The 21,820-nt window shown below is 48.8% G+C and overlaps 1 protein-coding gene and 1 long non-coding RNA gene across 2 annotated transcripts; one reads left to right on the top strand and one right to left on the bottom strand.

Moving 5' to 3' along the window:
- Nucleotides 1-6,379: 6,379 nt before the first annotated feature.
- Nucleotides 6,380-8,018, top strand: LOC142701493 (uncharacterized). The gene has a single exon (XM_075848148.1). It carries the CDS (start codon nt 6,380-6,382, stop codon nt 7,274-7,276), a length of 897 nt encoding a protein of 298 aa, XP_075704263.1. The 3' UTR covers nt 7,277-8,018.
- A 12,592-nt stretch (nt 8,019-20,610) lies between these two features.
- LOC142701494 (uncharacterized) lies at nt 20,611-21,703 on the bottom strand. The gene is made up of 2 exons (XR_012866850.1): nt 21,661-21,703; nt 20,611-21,498 (listed from the first exon to the last, which is right to left on the bottom strand). It is a non-coding gene; the product is annotated as an uncharacterized LOC142701494 (long non-coding RNA).
- Nucleotides 21,704-21,820: the final 117 nt, after the last annotated feature.

The raw sequence follows: 21,820 nt of genomic DNA, 5'->3' as shown, positions 1-21,820 counted from the left end.
ATCCTATGTGTGATCTCTTCTCTCCTCTGCAGACACTGATACATCCTGTGTGTGATCTCTTCTCCTCTCTGCAGACACTGATACATCCTGTGTGTGATCTCTTCTCTCCTCTGCAGACACTGATACATCCTGTGTGTAATCTCTTCTCCTCTCTGCAGACACTGATACATCCTGTGTGTGATCTCTTCTCCCCTCTGCAGACACTGATACATCCTGTGTGTGATCTCTTCTCTCCTCTGCAGACACTGATACATCCTGTGTGTGATCTCTTCTCCTCTCTGCAGACACTAATACATCCTGTGTGTGATCTCTTCTCTCCTCTGCAGACACTGATACATCCTGTGTGTGATCTCTTCTCCTCTGCAGACACTGATACATCCTGTGTGTAATCTCTTCTCCTCTGCAGACACTGATACATCCTATGTGTGATCTCTTCTCTCTGCAGACACTGATACATCCTGTGTGTGATCTCTTCTCTCCTCTGCAGACACTGATACATCCTGTGTGTGATCTCTTCTCTCCTCTGCAGACACTGATACATCCTGTGTGTGATCTCTTCTCTCCTCTGCAGACACTGATACATCCTGTGTGTGATCTCTTCTCTCCTCTGCAGACACTGATACATCCTGTGTGTGATCTCTTCTCCCCTCTGCAGACACTGATACATCCTGTGTGTGATCTCTTCTCTCTGCAGACACTGATACATCCTGTGGGTTATCTCTTCTCTCTGCAGACACTGATACATCCTGTGTGTGATCTCTTCTCTCTGCAGACACTGATACATCCTGTGTATGATCTATTCTCTCTGCAGACACTGATACATCCTGTGTGTGATCTCTTCTCTCTGCAGACACTGATACATCCTATGTGTGATCTCTTCTCTCTGCAGACACTGATACATCCTGTGTGTGATCTCTTCTCCCCTCTGCAGACACTGATACATCCTGTGTGTGATCTCTTCTCCCCTCTGCAGACACTGATACATCCTGTGTGTGATCTCTTCTCCCCTCTGCAGACACTGATACATCCTGTGTGTGATCTCTTCTCCCCTCTGCAGACACTGATACATCCTGTGTGTGATCTCTTCTCCTCTGCAGACACTGATACATCCTGTGTGTAATCTCTTCTCCTCTGCAGACACTGATACATCCTGTGTGTGATCTCTTCTCTCCTCTGCAGACACTGATACATCCTGTGTGTGATCTCTTCTCTCCTCTGCAGACACTGATACATCCTGTGTGTGATCTCTTCTCTCCTCTGCAGACACTGATACATCCTGTGTGTGATCTCTTCTCTCCTCTGCAGACACTGATACATCCTGTGTGTGATCTCTTCTCCTCTCTGCAGACACTGATACATCCTGTGTGTGATCTCTTCTCCCCTCTGCAGACACTGATACATCCTGTGTGTGATCTCTTCTCCCCTCTGCAGACACTGATACATCCTGTGTGTGATCTCTTCTCCTCTGCAGACACTGATACATCCTGTGTGTGATCTCTTCTCTCCTCTGCAGACACTGATACATCCTGTGTGTGATCTCTTCTCCTCTCTGCAGACACTGATACATCCTGTGTGTGATCTCTTCTCTCCTCTGCAGACACTGATACATCCTGCGTGTGATCTCTTCTCCCCTCTGCAGACACTGATACATCCTGTGTGTGATCTCTTCTCCTCTCTGCAGACACTGATACATCCTGTGTGTGATCTCTTCTCTCCTCTGCAGACACTGATACATCCTGCGTGTGATCTCTTCTCTCCTCTGCAGACACTGATACATCCTGTGTGTGATCTCTTCTCCTCTCTGCAGACACTGATACATCCTGTGTGTGATCTCTTCTCCTCTCTGCAGACACTGATACAGTCCCTGTGTGTGATCTCTTCTCTCCTCTGCAGACACTGATACATCCTGTGTGTGATCTCTTCTCCCCTCTGCAGACACTGATACATCCTATGTGTGATCTCTTCTCTCTGCAGACACTGATACATCCTGTGTGTGATCTCTTCTCTCTGCAGACACTGATACATCCTGTGTGTGATCTCTTCTCTCCTCTGCAGACACTGATACATCCTGTGTGTGATCTCTTCTCTCCTCTGCAGACACTGATACATCCTGTGTGTGATCTCTTCTCCCCTCTGCAGACACTGATACATCCTGTGTGTGATCTCTTCTCTCTGCAGACACTGATACATCCTGTGTGTGATCTCTTCTCCTCTCTGCAGACACTGATACATCCTGTGTGTGATCTCTTCTCTCTGCAGACACTGATACATCCTGTGTGTGATCTCTTCTCTCTGCAGACACTGATACATCCTGTGTGTGATCTCTTCTCCTCTGCAGACACTGATACATCCTGTGTGTGATCTCTTCTCTCTGCAGACACTGATACATCCTGTGTGTGATCTCTTCTCCTCTGCAGACACTGATACATCCTGTGTGTGATCTCTTCTCTCTGCAGACACTGATACATCCTGTGTGTGATCTCTTCTCCTCTGCAGACACTGATACATCCTGTGTGTGATCTCTTCTCTCCTCTGCAGACACTGATACATCCTGTGTGTGATCTCTTCTCTCCTCTGCAGACACTGATACATCCTGTGTGTGATCTCTTCTCCTCTCTGCAGACACTGATACATCCTATGTGTGATCTCTTCTCTCCTCTGCAGACACTGATACATCCTGTGTGTGATCTCTTCTCTCTGCAGACACTGATACATCCTGTGTGTGATCTCTTCTCTCCTCTGCAGACACTGATACATCCTGTGTGTGATCTCTTCTCCTCTCTGCAGACACTGATACATCCTGTGTGTGATCTCTTCTCCTCTGCAGACACTGATACATCCTGTGTGTGATCTCTTCTCTCTGCAGACACTGATACATCCTGTGTGTGATCTCTTCTCTCCTCTGCAGACACTGATACATCCTGTGTATGATCTATTCTCTCTGCAGACACTGATACATCCTGTGTGTGATCTCTTCTCCTCTCTGCAGACACTGATACATCCTATGTGTGATCTCTCCTCTGCAGACACTGATACATCCTGTGTGTAATCTCTTCTCCTCTGCAGACACTGATACATCCTATGTGTGATCTCTTCTCTCTGCAGACACTGATACATCCTGTGTGTAATCTCTTCTCCTCTCTGCAGACACTGATACATCCTGTGTGTGATCTCTTCTCTCCTCTGCAGACACTGATACATCCTGTGTGTGATCTCTTCTCTCCTCTGCAGACACTGATACATCCTGTGTGTAATCTCTTCTCCTCTGCAGACACTGATACATCCTATGTGTGATCTCTTCTCTCCTCTGCAGACACTGATACATCCTGTGTGTGATCTCTTCTCTCTGCAGACACTGATACATCCTGTGTGTGATCTCTTCTCTCTGCAGACACTGATACATCCTGTGTGTAATCTCTTCTCCTCTCTGCAGACACTGATACATCCTGTGTGTGATCTCTTCTCTCCTCTGCAGACACTGATACATCCTGTGTGTGATCTCTTCTCTCCTCTGCAGACACTGATACATCCTGTGTGTGATCTCTTCTCCTCTCTGCAGACACTGATACATCCTATGTGTGATCTCTCCTCTGCAGACACTGATACATCCTGTGTGTGATCTCTTCTCTCCTCTGCAGACACTGATACATCCTGTGTGTGATCTCTTCTCTCTGCAGACACTGATACATCCTGTGTGTGATCTCTTCTCCTCTGCAGACACTGATACATCCTGTGTGTGATCTCTTCTCCTCTGAATACACTGATACATCCTGTGTGTAATCTCTTCTCCCCTCTGCAGACACTGATACATCCTGTGTGTGATCTCTTCTCTCTGCAGACACTGATACATCCTGTGTGTGATCTCTTCTCCTCTGCAGACACTGATACATCCTGTGTGTAATCTCTTCTCCTCTCTGCAGACACTGATACATCCTGTGTGTGATCTCTTCTCTCTGCAGACACTGATACATCCTGTGTGTGATCTCTTCTCTCTGCAGACACTGATACATCCTGTGTGTAATCTCTTCTCCTCTCTGCAGACACTGATACATCCTGTGTGTGATCTCTTCTCTCCTCTGCAGACACTGATACATCCTGTGTGTGATCTCTTCTCTCCTCTGCAGACACTGATACATCCTGTGTATGATCTATTCTCTCCTCTGCAGACACTGATACATCCTGTGTGTGATCTCTTCTCCTCTCTGCAGACACTGATACATCCTATGTGTGATCTCTCCTCTGCAGACACTGATACATCCTGTGTGTGATCTCTTCTCTCCTCTGCAGACACTGATACATCCTGGGTGTGATCTCTTCTCTCTGCAGACACTGATACATCCTGTGTGTGATCTCTTCTCCTCTGCAGACACTGATACATCCTGTGTGTGATCTCTTCTCCTCTGCAGACACTGATACATCCTGTGTGTGATCTCTTCTCCTCTGAATACACTGATACATCCTGTGTGTAATCTCTTCTCCCCTCTGCAGACACTGATACATCCTGTGTGTGATCTCTTCTCTCTGCAGACACTGATACATCCTGTGTGTGATCTCTTCTCCTCTGCAGACACTGATACATCCTGTGTGTAATCTCTTCTCCTCTCTGCAGACACTGATACATCCTGTGTGTGATCTCTTCTCTCCTCTGCAGACACTGATACATCCTGTGTGTGATCTCTTCTCTCCTCTGCAGACACTGATACATCCTGTGTGTGATCTCTTCTCTCCTCTGCAGACACTGATACATCCTGTGTGTGATCTCTTCTCTCCTCTGCAGACACTGATACAGTCCCTGTGTGTGATCTCTTCTCTCCTCTGCAGACACTGATACATCCTGTGTGTGATCTCTCCTCTGCAGACACTGATACATCCTGTGTGTGATCTCTTCTCTCCTCTGCAGACACTGATACAGTCCCTGTGTGTGATCTCTTCTCTCCTCTGCAGACACTGATACATCCTGTGGGTTATCTCTTCTCTCTGCAGACACTGATACATCCTGTGTGTGATCTCTTCTCTCTGCAGACACTGATACATCCTATGTGTGATCTCTTCTCTCTGCAGACACTGATACATCCTATGTGTGATCTCTCCTCTGCAGACACTGATACATCCTGTGTGTGATCTCTTCTCCCCTCTGCAGACACTGATACATCCTGTGTGTGATCTCTTCTCCTCTCTGCAGACACTGATACATCCTATGTGTGATCTCTCCTCTGCAGACACTGATACATCCTGTGTGTGATCTCTTCTCCTCTCTGCAGACACTGATACATCCTGTGTGTGATCTCTTCTCTCTGCAGACACTGATACATCCTGTGTGTGATCTCTTCTCTCCTCTGCAGACACTGATACATCCTGTGTGTGATCTCTTCTCTCCTCTGCAGACACTGATACATCCTATGTGTGATCTCTTCTCTCTGCAGACACTGATACATCCTGTGTGTGATCTCTTCTCCTCTGCAGACACTGATACATCCTGTGTGTGATCTCTTCTCTCCTCTGCAGACACTGATACATCCTGTGTGTGATCTCTTCTCTCTGCAGACACTGATACATCCTGTGTGTGATCTCTTCTCCTCTGCAGACACTGATACATCCTGTGTGTGATCTCTTCTCTCCTCTGTAAAACTGATAGCTTAGGTCAGCCCTGAGCCAACAGCAGCCAGGAGCTGTGTTCTTGTTAGATTTATGTCAGAAGCAGCAGCACAGCTAGATAAATAATCGTGTAAGGTCCATATTCAGAGAGCAGTAATGACTGAAAGTCCCAGCCCGAGTGCGGGTCTAATGACCTGATCTAATAGTATCGTAGATCCTTATAATGTTGGGGTCTTTAGACCCATGGAAAGCCATAATATGGACACTAGGATTTGGACTGAATGAGGCCTGATGCTGTACATTGCCTTTAAGGTCTGGTGAAGCTGGAGATTGAAACATATTTAGGGTCATTCTACAACTACGACATCAGAATGATAAACTGCACGTGCAGAAATACGGCCATATAGATATGTGGAGGTGCGGACTGCTCCATAGTATATCACCGGCTGCTGAACCTATAATATACAGAAAGGATATAGATCCTGAGTATGAAGTGTGTATGAAGCCTAAACAGAATACGTCTATTACTAGGACACCCCAGGATGACCAGCAATGCAAAATGCAACAAATGGGGTTCAGACTGGTAAGCCGCCTGCCCAGGGCCACGTTCAGAGTGAACAGACAAGTCTAACAAACATGGCCTCTTTTTTATACGCCTGCGGTCTGTGTTCCCTCCATATACATTTTGCCAAAAACCAGATCCAATCTCAGAAGATTTTTGTGAATTTTTTTCAGTTTATTTTCTAGTTTTTCTCTAAATCTTTGGAGAGAAGAGCAGCCATAAATGGGACTGAGTAAAGATGTGTGTGTGCCGAGGCCTGGCCCGGTCCTTGCTGAATGTCATGTGACTGTTGTGGTTCCCACAGTATGTGAGCTAGCGGCACCAGCAGTCACCCCTCCTTTTAATACTTCCGTTTCTTTTATTGCAGATGTTTCGGTGGCAGTCCTGTCTCTCCCTGTGACCTCCAGTGACCTTGATATCTTCTTACCAACTTGTGCTCTTCTGAGTCATGCTCCCAGACCTCGTCCACCTCCCGCCTCAAATGGCCTCCCAGAGCTGCTCTTCCCATTCACCTGTCGTTCATGTGGCATGGTCTTAAATGAAGGCGAGGATGACAGTGCGACTGAGGGACATTATTGCTCTCGTTGTCATGTCCCTCCAGCATCTGGAAGTCCCGGCAAAGGCTTTTCATGTGTTCTCTGTTCATTTGTGACTCATTACCCGAACCACTTGTCCCGACACATGAAAACCCACAGTGGAGAGAAGCCTTACAAGTGCCACATGTGTCCTTATGCATCCGCTCATTATGACAACCTGAAGCGACACCAACGGGTGCATACTGGGGAGAAGCCATATAAGTGCCAGCTCTGTGACTATGCTTGTGGCAACCTCGCCAACCTGAAGAGACATGGACGAATTCATTCGGGTGACAAACCATTTCGCTGCGGTTTGTGTAATTATAGCTGCAACCAGAGTATGAACCTGAAGCGCCACATGCTGAGACACACAGGGGAGAAACCATTCCGTTGTGCACAATGCCACTACACTACAGGACACTGGGACAACTACAAGCGTCACCAGAAGACCCATGGTCACTCTGACGGCCTGAGCGGATCCCACGCTCCCTTACGTGGCGGCATCTTTAGTGAACGCTCTGCTGCTTCTGAAACGGCAGCATAAAGGTCATTGGTGGTGTGTTCGCGGCGCGGGGTCACTACCCTGGTTATCTGTTACTGTTGTGTATTGCATGGCTGACTCGTGCCGGTGCCGATCAGTGCCGGACGTTCCACGTCGTGCTCCACAGCGCTCGTCCTCTGCCGTGCTGGAGATCTCTCACCATTAGTTCAGGTGGATCCCCCGGTGTCTGCGGGAGGATCTTGAGTGTCGTACTTTTTGAAGCTGGAGCTTATGTCAGAGCTGGGGTGACATCGGGGACCTTGTGATCAGAACTGCACAGAATGTGGACATTTTCCTTGTGTTAATACATATTTATTCAGTAAATATTCCTAATATCTTCTTGTCTTGAGCTCCGGTTGGGGGTGTCAGTCTCTTTGATACACAGATACTGGACATGTGTTCCCCACCCCCACCACCGCAATCTTTCAGTATCTGGGTGACTTCCTGCACCAGTGCAGTTCCTGGTATAGTGGAGATGTTGTGAGGGGCACAGCGGGCGTGGTGTAGGGTCCTACTGTCCCCTCTGTTCCACGTGATAATAATCGTGGTAACCGGTATGGAACCCTCTACCCAAAGGTTCTCAGTGTTAGGATGGGCAAAGTATTGTCTCCCCTGCCTAGCGCTGTATTCTGACTCGCTAAATATCTTGGAGATTAGTTTGCCATCTCTAGCGTTACAGTACCACTGCTTGCTGTGTTCTGGGAATCTTGGCCTGGAGACTGTCCCCGAATATGAGAGAACAGACTGTGATACTGGACCTCTTCTCTCCTGATAGACGATGGACAAGCAGCAATAACTGATCAGTCCCCTAATCCCTGAATGATTATAAAATACCTTCGGGGGGAGGTTTTATATCAATATTTCTTTTTTTTTTTTTTTCCACAGCCATTTTCTTCTGTCCGGCTCCGTGCACACGTGTGGGGGGGCGGGGGGGGGATTCCTACTGCGGAAAACATCACTAGAAAAAACTAAACTTTATACATAATCTGGCCGTAGCCATGGCGACGCGTCCCTCCGTCGTCTGCAGTCCGGCCTCCTGTGATGACACTGCAGCTGTCACATGGGATGTCGTCAGAGGAGGCCGGGACAGAAGAAAGCGTCACTATGACAAGGCCCAGGTTGTAAGTAGGAGCCTCTTTTCTCCTGAGTTGCGATTTTTTGCCATTTGTTGCGGCTTTTGTATCCATTGAATACAATAGGAAAAACTCGCAGCAGAAATTCACATTCTGCGGACACCGCAGGCCAATTTGGGAACGTTTTCACTGCGTTTCTTTTCCGCAGCATTTTCTAAATCTCATTTACTTTGCTGCTACTGCACAGAAATTGCGCAGCGTTTACGCTACGTGGTAACTCGGCGGCAATACGACCTCCCTGCCTCATTACACAGCGGATCTGAATCTTCTGAAACCAAAAGGAAAGAGTTAAAACGACCTTCTGATAAGATTAAAGCCCAATAACCGATCGGCATTGACGCGGCCTGGATCTAGCTGACATCCACGTTACCACCATCTTGGCGCGCCTGTCACATTGCTTGTTACTGGCTGTTTACCTGCAAAATCACGCGGCTAGAAATGTATTTTTTAATGGCCGCACAATTTTTAGGAAAAAGCCGTTCTACCTGCAACAACCAGTAACAAGCAATTCACTGCCGAACAGGGTGATGGCGCTGGTGTCGGTGGCACGTGGCCGCGTCCCTGGCGCTCCGTGGGGCATTACCTTAAGGCATTACCTTCAGTCCGTGAGTGTTCGGTCCGAGATATGTGGACTGTATGTCGGCAGCATTTCCCGGTCCGAACACGGTGCAGGGAGGAACACTAGTAGCATCATAGTTCTGTACGATGTCAGTGGTCCCGGCCCCCCCTGTCCCGTGCTGAAAACATGATTATAGTACGGGACAGTTTCCCGCAGCGAGGGACTCCTCGCGTCATACATAACCATGATGCTTCTTTCCGGGAAATAATGCAGACATGTGGACCATATATCACGGACCGAACACGCTGGTGTGGGGGCAGCCTAACCGTATTACCCATCTGATGCATTAACTCTATCAATTCCAATCAAGCATTAACCAATCAAGTTCTGCTTAGGGGGAAGAGTGGCAGGGAGATAATGCCGCCAGGGTCACTCAGGGCAGGCGGGTGACAGAAGCTTTCCTAAATCTTCCTTTTATAGCGGGATCCGGCCGCACAGGAAAACGCTCGCCATGGATTATCCCGGAGGTGACAATGACAAAAATGACAACAGTCCAGCAATTCTGTACTGGAAGAAAATCATATAAACCGACGCGGCAACACGAATACAGTGCGATAAGCCGAGATTACTGCGTGACCCTGAGGACCAGACCCTGTCCATAAGATGAGCGTCCACATCACGTGTCACGTGCCACCATCCATGTTATCTAATGTAAACACAGAAGTGATCGGAGCAAATAATTCCTGCAGAACCCCCAGCTGTCCAGGCTTGGAGAACAGGCCTGTGGTCCAGACATGACGGGTCTGCCCTCGTGGAATAGCTCTAATGACGCGTCTGCCCTCGTGGAATAGCTCCAATGACGCGTCTGCCCTCGTGGAATAGCTCCAATGACGCGTCTCCCTCGTGGAATAGCTCCAATGACGGGTCTGCCCTCGTGGAATAGCTCCAATGACGCGTCTCCCTCGTGGAATAGCTCCAATGACGCGTCTGCCCTCGCGGAATAGCTCTACTGATGCTTCTGCCCTCATGGAATAGCTGTAATGACGCGTCTGCCCTCGTGGAATAGCTCTAATGGCGCCTCTGCCCTCGTGGAATAGCTCTAATGGCGCCTCTGCCCTCGTGGAATAGCGCTAATGACGCGTCTGCCCTCGTGGAATAGCTCTAATGACGCGTCTGCCGTCGTGGAATAGCTATAATGATGCATCTGCCTTCGTTGAATAGCTCTAATGACGCGTCTGCCCTCGTGGAATAGCTCTAATGACGGGTCTGCCCTCGTGGAATAGCTCTAATGACGCGTCTGCCCTCGTTGAATAGCTCTGATGACGGGTCTGCCCTCGTGGAATAGCTCTGATGACGTGTCTGCCCTCGTGGAATAGCTCCGATGACGCGTCTGCCCTCGTGGAATAGCTCCGATGACGCGTCTGCCTTCGTGGATTAGCTCTGATGACGCATCTGCCCTCGTGGAATAGCTCTAATTATGCGTCTGCCCTCGTGGAATAGCTCTAATGACGCGTCTGCCCTCGTGGAATAGCTCTAATGATGCGTCTGCCCTCGTGGAATAGCTCTAATGACGCTTCTGCCCTCGTGGAATAGCTCCGATGACGCGTCTGCCTTCGTGGATTAGCTCTAATGACGCGTCTGCCCTCGTGGAATAGCTCTAATGATGCGTCTTCCCTTGTGGAATAGCTAATGAGGCGTCTCCCCTCGTTGTATAGCTCTAGTGACGGGTCTGCCCTCGTGGAATAGCTCTAATGACGCGTCTGCCCTCGTGGAATAGCTCGAATGACGGTTCTACCCTCGTGGAATAGCTCTAATGAAGCGTCTGCCCTCGTGTAATAGATCTAATGACGGGTCTACCCTCGTGAAATAGCTCTAATGACGCGTCTGCCCTCGTGGAATAGCTCTAATGACGCATCTGCCCTCGTGGAATAGCTCTAATGATGCGTCTGCCCTCGTGGAATAGTTCTAATGTAGCGTCTGCCCTCGTGGAATAGTTCTAATGTAGCGTCTGCCCTCGTGGAATAGTTCTAATGACACGTCTTCCCTCGTGGAATAGCTCTAATGACGCGTCTGCCCTCGTGGAATAGCTCTAATGTAGCGTCTGCCCTCGTGGAATAGCTCTAATGTAGCGTCTGCCCTCGTGGAATAGCTCTAATGTAGCGTCTGCCCTCGTGGAATAGCGCTAATGACGCGTCTGCCCTCGTGGAATAGCTCTAATAATGACGGGTCTGCCCTCGCGGAATAGCTCTTGACGCGTCTGCCCTCGCGGAATAGCTCTATTGACGCGTCTGCCCTCGTGGAATAGCTCTAATGACGTTTCTGCCCTCGTGGAATAGCTCTAATGATGCGTCTGCCCTCGTGGAATAGCTCTAATGTAGCGTCTGCCCTCGTGGAATAGCTCTAATGTAGCGTCTGCCCTCGTGGAATAGCTCTAATGACGCGTCTCCCTCGTGGAATAGCTCCAATGACGGGTCTGCCCTCATGGAGTAGCTCTAATGATGCTTCTGCCCTCATGGAATAGCTGTAATGACGCGTCTGCCCTCGCGGAATAGCTCTAATGGCGCCTCTGCCCTCGTGGAATAGCTCTAATGGCGCCTCTGCCCTCGTGGAATAGCTCTAATGACGCGTCTGCCCTCGTGGAATAGCTCTAATGACGCGTCTGCCCTCGTGGAATAGCTCTGATGATGTGTCTGCCCTCGTGGAATAGCTCTAATGACGCGTCTGCCCTCGTGGAATAGCTCTGATGACGGGTCTGCCCTCGTGGAATAGCTCTGATGATGTGTCTGCCCTCGTGGAATAGCTCTGATGATGTGTCTGCCCTCGTGGAATAGCTCCGATGACGCGTCTGCCTTCGTGGATTAGCTCTGATGACGCATCTGCCCTCGTGGAATAGCTCTAATTATGCGTCTGCCCTCGTGGAATAGCTCTAATGACGCGTCTGCCCTCGTGGAATAGCTCTAATGATGCGTCTGCCCTCGTGGAATAGCTCTAATGACGCTTCTGCCCTCGTGGAATAGCTCTAATGACGGGTCTGCTCTTGTGGAATAGCTCTAATGACGCGTCTGCCCTCGTGGAATAGCTCGAATGACGGTTCTACCCTCGTGGAATAGCTCTAATGACGCGTCTGCCCTCGTGGAATAGCTCTAATGACGCGTCTGCCCTCGTGGAATAGCTCTAATGATGCGTCTGCCCTCGTGGAATAGTTCTAATGAAGCGTCTGCCCTCGTGGAATAGCTCTAATGTAGCGTCTGCCCTCGTGGAATAGTTCTAATGACACGTCTTCCCTCGTGGAATAGCTCTGACGCGTCTGCCCTCGTGGAATAGCTCTAATGTAGCGTCTGCCCTCGTGGAATAGCTCTAATGTAGCGTCTGCCCTCGTGGAATAGCTCTAATGTAGCGTCTGCCCTCGTGGAATAGCGCTAATGACGCGTCTGCCCTCGTGGAATAGCTCTAATAATGACGGGTCTGCCCTCGCGGAATAGCTCTTGACGCGTCTGCCCTCGCGGAATAGCTCTATTGACGCGTCTGCCCTCGTGGAATAGCTCTAATGACGTTTCTGCCCTCGTGGAATAGCTCTAATGATGCGTCTGCCCTCGTGGAATAGCTCTAATGTAGCGTCTGCCCTCGTGGAATAGCTCTAATGACGCGTCTCCCTCGTGGAATAGCTCTAATGACGGGTCTGCCCTCGTGGAATAGCTCTAATGACGCGTCTTCCCTCGTGGAATAGCTCTAATGACGGGTCTACCGTCGTGAAATAGCTCTGACGCCGCGTCTGCCCTCGTGGAATAGCTCTAATGACGCGTCTGCCCTCGTGGAATAGCTCTAGTGATGCGTCTACCCTCGTGGAATAGCTCTAATAAAGCGTCTGCCCTCGTGGAATAGCTCTAATGACGGGTCTGCTCTTGTGGAATAGCTCTAATGACGCGTCTGCCCTCGTGGAATAGCTCGAATGACGGTTCTACCCTCGTGGAATAGCTCTAATGAAGCGTCTACCCTCGTGGAATAGTTCTAATAAAGCGTCTGCCCTCGTGGAATAGATCTAATGAAGCGTCTTCCCTCGTGGAATAGCTCTAATGACGGGTCTACCCTCGTGAAATAGCTCTAATGACGAGTCTGCCCTCGTGGAATAGCTCTAATGACGCGTCTGCCCTCGTGGAATAGCTCTAATGATGCGTCTGCCCTCGTGGAATAGTTCTAATGAAGCGTCTGCCCTCGTGGAATAGCTCTAATGTAGCGTCTGCCCTCGTGGAATAGTTCTAATGACACGTCTTCCCTCGTGGAATAGCTCTGACGCGTCTGCCCTCGTGGAATAGCTCTAATGTAGCGTCTGCCCTCGTGGAATAGCTCTAATGTAGCGTCTGCCCTCGTGGAATAGCTCTAATGTAGCGTCCGCCCTCGTGGAATAGCTCTAATAATGACGGGTCTGCCCTCGCGGAATAGCTCTTGACGCGTCTGCCCTCGCGGAATAGCTCTATTGACGCGTCTGCCCTCGTGGAATAGCTCTAATGACGTTTCTGCCCTCGTGGAATAGCTCTAATGATGCGTCTGCCCTCGTGGAATAGCTCTAATGTAGCGTCTGCCCTCGTGGAATAGCTCTAATGACGCGTCTCCCTCGTGGAATAGCTCTAATGACGGGTCTGCCCTCGTGGAATAGCTCTAATGACGCGTCTTCCCTCGTGGAATAGCTCTAATGACGGGTCTACCGTCGTGAAATAGCTCTGACGCCGCGTCTGCCCTCGTGGAATAGCTCTAGTGATGCGTCTACCCTCGTGGAATAGCTCTAATAAAGCGTCTGCCCTCGTGGAATAGATCTAATGAAGCGTCTTCCCTCGTGGAATAGCTCTAATGACGGGTCTACCCTCGTGAAATAGCTCTAATGTAGCGTCTGCCCTCGTGCAATAGCGCTAATGACGCATCTGCCCTCGTGGAATAGCTCTAATGACGCGTCTGCCCTCGTGGAATAGCTCTAATAACGCGTCTGCCCTCGTGGAATAGCTCTAATAACGCGTCTGCCCTCGTGGAATAGCTCTAATGACGGGTCTACCCTCGTGAAATAGCTCTAATGACGGGTCTGCCTTCGTGGAATAGCTCTAATGACGGGTCTGCCCTCGTGGAATAGCTCTAATGACGCGTCTGCCCTCGTGGAATAGCTCTAATGACGCGTCTGCCCTCGTGGAATAGCTCTAATGATGCGTCTGCCCTCGTGGAATAGCTCTAATGACGCGTCTGCGCTCGCGGAATAGCTCTAATGACGCGTCTGCCCTCGCGGAATAGCTCTAATGACGGGTCTGCCCTCGCGGAATAGCTCTAATGACGGGTCTGCCCTCGCGGAATAGCTCTATTGACGGGTCTGCCCTCGCGGAATAGCTCTAATGACGGGTCTGCCCTCGCGGAATAGCTCTAATGATGGGTCTGCCCTCGCGGAATAGCTCTAATGATGCGTCTGCCCTCGCGGAATAGCTCTAATGATGGGTCTGCTCTCTTGGATTAGTTCTAATGTAGCGTCTGCCCTCGTGGAATAGCTCTAATGCTCAGTGCGACTATATTTACTCGCAAGTTTGACCTTCATATCATTCGTATTTAGATAATCCAGAAACAGTTCGAGGTCCTTCTTGCTACCCTGCCATACAAATAGCACGTCATCTATAAATCGTCCCCAAGACATCACGGATAACTCATAGGGGTTGTGTTCACTCGAAATCATTTGCTGTTCCCAAAAACCCATAAATAAATTGGCGTATGATGGAGCACACGTAGGCCCCATGGCCGTACCACGATTCTGTAGATCGTATTTATCCTTGAAAACAAAGAAATTGTGACAAAGCACAAATTCCGGTAATTCAAGGACAAGTTCAACGAGATCAGGGGCTAAATTACCCATCTGTAAGAAAAATTGACATGCCCGTGGTGTAAATAGAGGTATAAAGCGACTCAATGTCACTAGTGGCGATTCACACGTCTTATTCAAGTTTTAAACCCTCCAGAGATGACAAAATATCCGTAGAATCCCAAATATAAGAGGGGGAAGTCTCAACATGTGGTCGAAGATAAAAATCAATAAACCTGCATGAAAGTTCCCCTACACCCCCTATTCCTGAAATAATCGGTCGACCCGGAGGGCGTGGGACATTTTTATGGACCTTCGGCAGGAAGTAGAAGGTCGGAATTCTGGGTTCTTTAGCCATCAAACCCTCATATACCTCTTGCGTTTTAATACCATCAGCAACCACCCGCTTCTAAATAACTTCACGTTTATTTTTACATTGGGCAGTGGGATTTAGCTGAAGAACCCTATAAGTATGGATGTAATTTCACTGCCTCCTGGCCTCTCGCTCGTACAGGTCACTAGGCCACGCCGCAATATTACCCCCTCTGTCCGCAGGTTTGAATACAATATCCTTCATTTCTTTCAAATCCTTTCATGCCCGTCGCTCCCCAGAGCTCAGGTTATCACTGAAACCGTCTGGTCTTGTTCTCAATTCTTCAGTTACCGACCTAACAAAGAGATCAACCTGCGGACAAAGGGATAATTCTGGAAAAGTGGGGCCGTTATTAGGGGTACATAGGGGAAACCCCAGAACCGACCAATCCTATCCCGATTCTCCTCCAATAAGTCCTCCAGTGCTAAGATTAATATTACTGTCTGGAGCTGATGGGTAGGGGTCCGGCTGATGGGTCGGGTCCGGCTGATGGGGTCGGGTTTAGATACAGGGCCCCAGCACACAGTAATCTTATACTGTATAGGATTACTGTCTGCTGGACCCTCTATCTAAGCCTACCTTGTGTTAGGCTTAGATACAGGGTCCAACAAACCATATCCCACGTGCACATGGGCCCTGTACCTAAGAATACCATATGTGTTAGGCTGTGTTCACATCACCGTTGTCCTTCCGTTTCGGGGTTCCGTAGGAGGTTTCTGTCGGGTTAGCCCCTCAACGGAAAGGCAAACTGAAACCTCAGCTTCCTGTTTCCCTCACCATTGATCTCAGTCGACTGCGCTATTGATCCTGTGAAAGCAACGGAACCCGTTCACAACGGTGACCAACGGAAACCTTTAGCAACATTTCCGTCACCATGGAGATCAATGACGAGGGAAACGGGAGCTGAGGTTCCAGTTTGCCTTTCCGTTGAGGGGTTCCCCGACAGAAACCTCCGGCAGAAGGGCAGCGGTGATGTGAACAGGCCCTAAGTTGTTTTTTTGTGATTGTGTTATTTTACAGGTTCGGTCATTGGACTATGTCGGATTGGAGGACTACTTCAGATGCGAGGACTACTTCCATGACGGCTTTTTTTTTTTTTTCTCGATAAAATGGATAATGAGGATTGTGTGGGGGGGGGGGGGTATTTTTATTTCAATAAAATATTTTTCTGTCTTTGCATTTTTATTAAACTTTATTGATACCCCCTTATTAATGGCTGCCGGCTGATTGACAGCGTCCATTACTAAGGGGGGGGGGGGCTTAGTGTTATGCCGATGCAGAGCCTAACACTAACCCCCCATTATTACACCAGTACCCACCGCCACCAGGGGTATCGGGGAGAGTACGATCCAGTACCGGACCATCTGTAGTGATGGTCGGTTACTGGGGCGGCCGCAGGCCAGTAGTATTAGGCTGGGAAAGTCCAAAAACAGTGACCCCTCCCCCCCCCCATTATGGTAATGCTCGGCTGCTGCTGCTGCTGTGTTGTATCCGGCTTGTATACGAAAAATGGGGGGGGACCCCAAGTAATTAATTTTTCTTTATAAAAAATAAATTGGAAAGAACAATGTGGGGTCCCCCTATTTTTGATACCCAGGCAGATACAACAGAACAGCTGCAGCATTACCGGGGCGGGGGGGGGGTCACGGTTTTTGGCCTTTCCCCGCCTAATACCAGCCTGCGGCCGCCCCGGTGGCCGGTTATCACTACAGATGGTCCGGTACTCGACATAGAGAAATATTTTATTGAAATAAAAATCCCTTCCCCACAACCCCCATTATCCATTATATTGAGAATAAAAATAAAGCCGTTATCAAAGTCCCCAAATCCGACGTAGTCCAACGACTGATCCTGGCAGGGGGGGGCCAAGAAGAACCTTTGCATCGGGGCCCCTGGATTTTTACCTAATGTGCTGAATATAAGACATGAACAGACTGTTGTGTGGTGTTCGTTACATTGTGACGTAGAGAATAATCAGACCACATTGTATTGGCGATCACTGCAGAAATCCAGCTCATTCCGTAGGGTTCACTTTCTTTTCCTGATTATAGATAAATAGACTCCAAGCGTATATTGGTTACAGGCTAGGTAAAGTTTAAGAGACCAACTTACCCCCATAATGTATCAGATAGACTGCTCCATGATTATAGAACCATACCGCAGAAAAGAAAATAGAGCAGAACGTCTGAGTATACAAGAATATATCAATTTTATTTATAGAAAATAACATGCAATTAAAAACACATCATAAGAAGACTCTAGTACTAGTACCGTGGTCCATCATACAGGACAATATTACGTAACGAAATGGTATATAGGGCAAAACCATATATGCTACCCACACAAATAGATATGTAATGTATCTCATCCAAGTGGATTATATACTGATAATCCACAGTGTCCTCTCAGTTAATAAATACAGTGGATATTACCAGGTCACCAACCCCAACGCGCGTTTCGCTGTTTTCGGTCGCTTGGGATGTACCCCCTGAGGAAGCGACCGAAAACAGCGAAACGCGCGTTGGGGTTTTTCTGTGGACCGTTCAGCACGGACGTATGTTGACACTCTCGTTTTGAATGGGTAAGACTGCATTACTATAACTGCTCACCATTTATTTACTGATTCTCCCTATGTGACTCCCTTGTGACCTGGTAATATCCACTGTATTTATTAACTGAGAGGACACTGTGGATTATCAGTATATAATCCACTTGGATGAGATACATTACATATCTATTTGTGTGGGTAGCATATATGGTTTTGCCCTATATACCATTTCGTTACGTAATATTGTCCTGTATGATGGACCACGGTACTAGTACTAGAGTCTTCTTATGATGTGTTTTTAATTGCATGTTATTTTCTATAAATAAAATTGATATATTCTTGTATACTCAGACGTTATGCTCTATTCTTTCCTTCCGTAGGGTTCACTTTCTTTTCCTGCAGCTGTATGTGATCCCAGATCTGTGTCTTCCGCTAGCGGCTGCAGAGACAAGCGGTGTCTAGACTTTCCTCCTCGGGCTGGACATCTAAACCAAAAATCATGTCTGTCTTCCCTCATATCTAGATGGCTCATTGCTCAAAGAGCCAAGACCTGTGCCCCCCTTATACCCAGGATGCGCAGCAAGGCTCCAGCCGCGACCTGTGCCACCCTTATACCCAGGATGTGTAGCCAGGCTCCAGCTGCGGCCTGTGCCCCTTAAACCTGGGATGTGTAGCCAAGCTCCAGCTGCGACCTTTGCCACCCTTATACCCAGGATGTGTAGCCAGGCTCCAGCTGCGACCTGTGCCACCGTTATACCCAGGCTTATTGACATACAGACACTGTGCTCCTCACTTATCAGAACTGTTGAGCAGAAATAGCAACCAATCACAGCGCAGCTTTCATTTCTCAAGAGTTTAAGGGGTGGCGGCTAAGCTGATTGGTTGCGATGGACGAGGTCCCTTCTCCTGGGAGAGTTTAATGGGTGAAGCCTGTGTGGATGTTTCCGGTCTCCATATTGATTTATAAGGACCGGTCTTACGTGAATGAATCTCAATCATTGTAGGATAAGAAGTTCTATAACTTTCTCCTCCGCTCCCGCGACACCATTTTAAATATATTACCTGGTGCCCTCCAGTTCCGCCCCTCTGCCGTGGATCTGCCGTTTTAGGGTCCCCTCTATGTTGTATCATAATGGCTGCAGCGCTTCTTAGACCAGGAGTCTTGAGACACTCCCACTGTCCTCAGATTGGCCAGAGCTGTTCCATCCAATGCGTGAACAGAGGGAGTGTCTTAGACTCGGTCTGAGAAGCGCTGCAGCCATTATGAGCCAACATCGAGGGGTCCCTAAAACGGCGGATCCACGGCAGAGGGGCGGAACTGGAGGGCACCAGGCAATATTACTTCATATACCCCATCACATTTATACTTGTGTCCTGAGACCAGAGGGTCGCTTTAATTTCTTAGTTTTCAAGATCCCTGCATACTACCAGTGAGTGGAAACCTTCCTGTTTACATCGAGGCTGCAGTTCTGACCTAGTCCTCACACAGCTTTGTTACAATGTCTTAGCGATGTAGTCTAAGACAGGAGAAAGAGATGTGCTGCTATGGTTAGCTCAGAGGATTGTCTATACTAGAGGTCAGCAACCTTCCGCACTCCAGATTTTGTGAAACTACATCTCCCAGCATGCCCTGACAGACGCAGACTGGAGTGCTGAAGGTTTCTGACCCCTGGTCTACATTATTATAACTTAGCGGTGTGTGCAGGACTAGGTCAGGTTTTCAACCTCTGATTATAAACCATAAATGCTGCTATTCCCTGACATAAAGCAGAGATCGTGTAATTGATAATGTAACACGAAATGGCCTGGTCCTTTCAGCGGTGCTGGATATTTCATCCATATTTCTGGTTTCCACTGACGTCTACTAGGAGAGTACGACACTAATACAATAGAACATGCTGCGAATCTGATACACGGACACAGCCAGCGGCACGCGTCATCTCTGCACCCAGGACCAGTATGGAGATAATATGGACGTCAGGGAGAGGTCAGCAGAGGAACGTCATCCCCTGATCTACATACAGCAAGGTCAGCAGAGGAAAGTCATCCCCTGATCTACATACAGCAAGGTCAGCAGAGGAACGTCATCCCCTGATCTACATAGTGAGGTCAGCAGAGGAACGTCATCCCCTGATCTACATAGTGAGGTCAGCAGAGGAGTCATCCCCTGATCTACATAGTGAGGTCAGCAGAGGAACGTCATCCCCTGATCTACATAGTGAGGTCAGCAGAGGAACGCAATCCCGATTACGTACGGCAAGGTCAGTAGAGAAACGTCATGCCATGATCTACATACAGCAAGATCAGCAGAGGAACGTCATCCCCTGATCTACATACAGCAAGGTCAGCAGAGGAACGTCATCCCCTGATCTACATACAGCAAGGTCAGCAGAGGAACGTCATCCCCTGATAAACATACAGCAAGGTCAGCAGAGGAACGTCATCCCCTGATCTACATAGTGAGGTCAGCAGAGGAACGCAATCCCGATTACGTACGGCAAGGTCAGTAGAGAAACGTCATGCCATGATCTACATACAGCAAGATCAGCAGAGGAACGTCATCCCCTGATCTACATACAGCAAGGTCAGCAGAGGAACGTCATCCCCTGATCTACATACAGCAAGGTCAGCAGAGGAACGTCATCCCCTGATAAACATACAGCAAGGTCAGCAGAGGAACGTCATCCCCTGATCTACATACGGTGAGGTCAGCAGAGGAACGTCATCTCCTGATCTACATACGGCGAGGTCAGCAGAGGAACGTCATGCCATGATCTACATACAGCAAGATCAGCAGAGGAACGTCATCTCCTGATCTACATATGGCGAGATCAGCAGAGGAACGTCATCTCCCGATCTACATACAAGATGGACACCAGGGAAAGATGACACGCGGATAAGCTTGAGTTCCATTTAATGTAAACAAGTCATTTATTATTGGAAGATAATCGATCGGCTCAATGTGTAAACGGCTGATTGTGGCGACATCCAGCCCATACATATTATATATATATATATACACACACACAGTCCGTTCAGGAGACCGATGATGCATTAACCGACCCTCACATTCTGCCAAGAAGTACAAATGGTCACGATCCAGTCACATGTCTGGAACCATCATACAATGCGACGCTTCTCATGCAGCGGCTTTACTTTCATCGGTCGCTGGCTCCAATTCTGGACATAGAAAAGCTTATGGACACATCATGGAATTGGCACTGCAACGTCTCTGCGGTTCTGCGGAGTTTAGGCTCCTCATGAGGAATTTGAGTTCATTTGGTCAGAGTTTGGCACCATCACTGGAAAGTGCGATTAGATAAAGGAATGAAAGATATGTGTGTGCATATAGCTATACGTATTAACCCTTCTGTTCCTGGTGGTATATAAGGACTATTGCTAATCCAACATTCAATCGCTGAGCAGCAGGGGGAGCTGGCGGATAAAGGGTTAAATTCATTAGAAATATTGGGGTTTGGCCCCCACTCTGTGCAAATCTCTGAATTATAAGTGCAAGCTGAGCGCTACATATGAGTATTAGTGTTGGCAGCAGGGGCCCTGGCGCGAGAGAAGCGCTCCCCTATTATGCTGCTGGTGGAGAGCGTCTCCATGTCCGAGATGAAGCCTCGATGGCAGTCCCAAAAAGGCAACTCCTAAATGGAGGTTCACAAGTCGTCATCGCCAATGCCCTCAAAGGCAAAGTTCCCATGGAAGTCCTCAGCGCTGACGTCATTGTTTGAGCTGGAGTTGCTGATTCCCCGGAGACTGACGGAGCTGAGCTTACTCTGCAGGGGAACATCACAGCGTCACACACTGGAACCAAACACGGAGCCAACACAAAGCACGCAGCGCACAATCCCTCCCCCGCCAGCGTGTGAAGACTGGTGCCCAGGGAGGGGGAGGGGAGCAGAACATGCAGTGGGCAGGGAACATCTATTAACACTTACTGACAACTTGCTGATGGGCTCCCGACTTCCATCTGGAGAATCCTGCAGAGACAAAAATAAAAGCTTCAGGTCTATGTGAGAGACAGCGGGGCGAGAGAGAGGGAGGGAGGAGACAGCGGGGCGAGAGAGAGGGAGGGAGGAGACAGCGGGGCGAGAGAGA

Source organism: Rhinoderma darwinii, unplaced genomic scaffold (genome assembly GCF_050947455.1).
Source record: "Rhinoderma darwinii isolate aRhiDar2 unplaced genomic scaffold, aRhiDar2.hap1 Scaffold_210, whole genome shotgun sequence".
Lineage (NCBI taxonomy): Eukaryota > Metazoa > Chordata > Amphibia > Anura > Rhinodermatidae > Rhinoderma > Rhinoderma darwinii.
Note: the sequence above shows the minus strand (reverse complement) of the source record. Positions and strands in the feature narration are given on the sequence as shown.

Bases quoted from the DNA above. Each gene is read 5' to 3' on its own strand.
- LOC142701493 (XM_075848148.1), top strand. From the start codon at position 6,380: ATGGGACTGAGTAAAGATGTGTGTGTGCCGAGGCCTGGCCCGGTCCTT.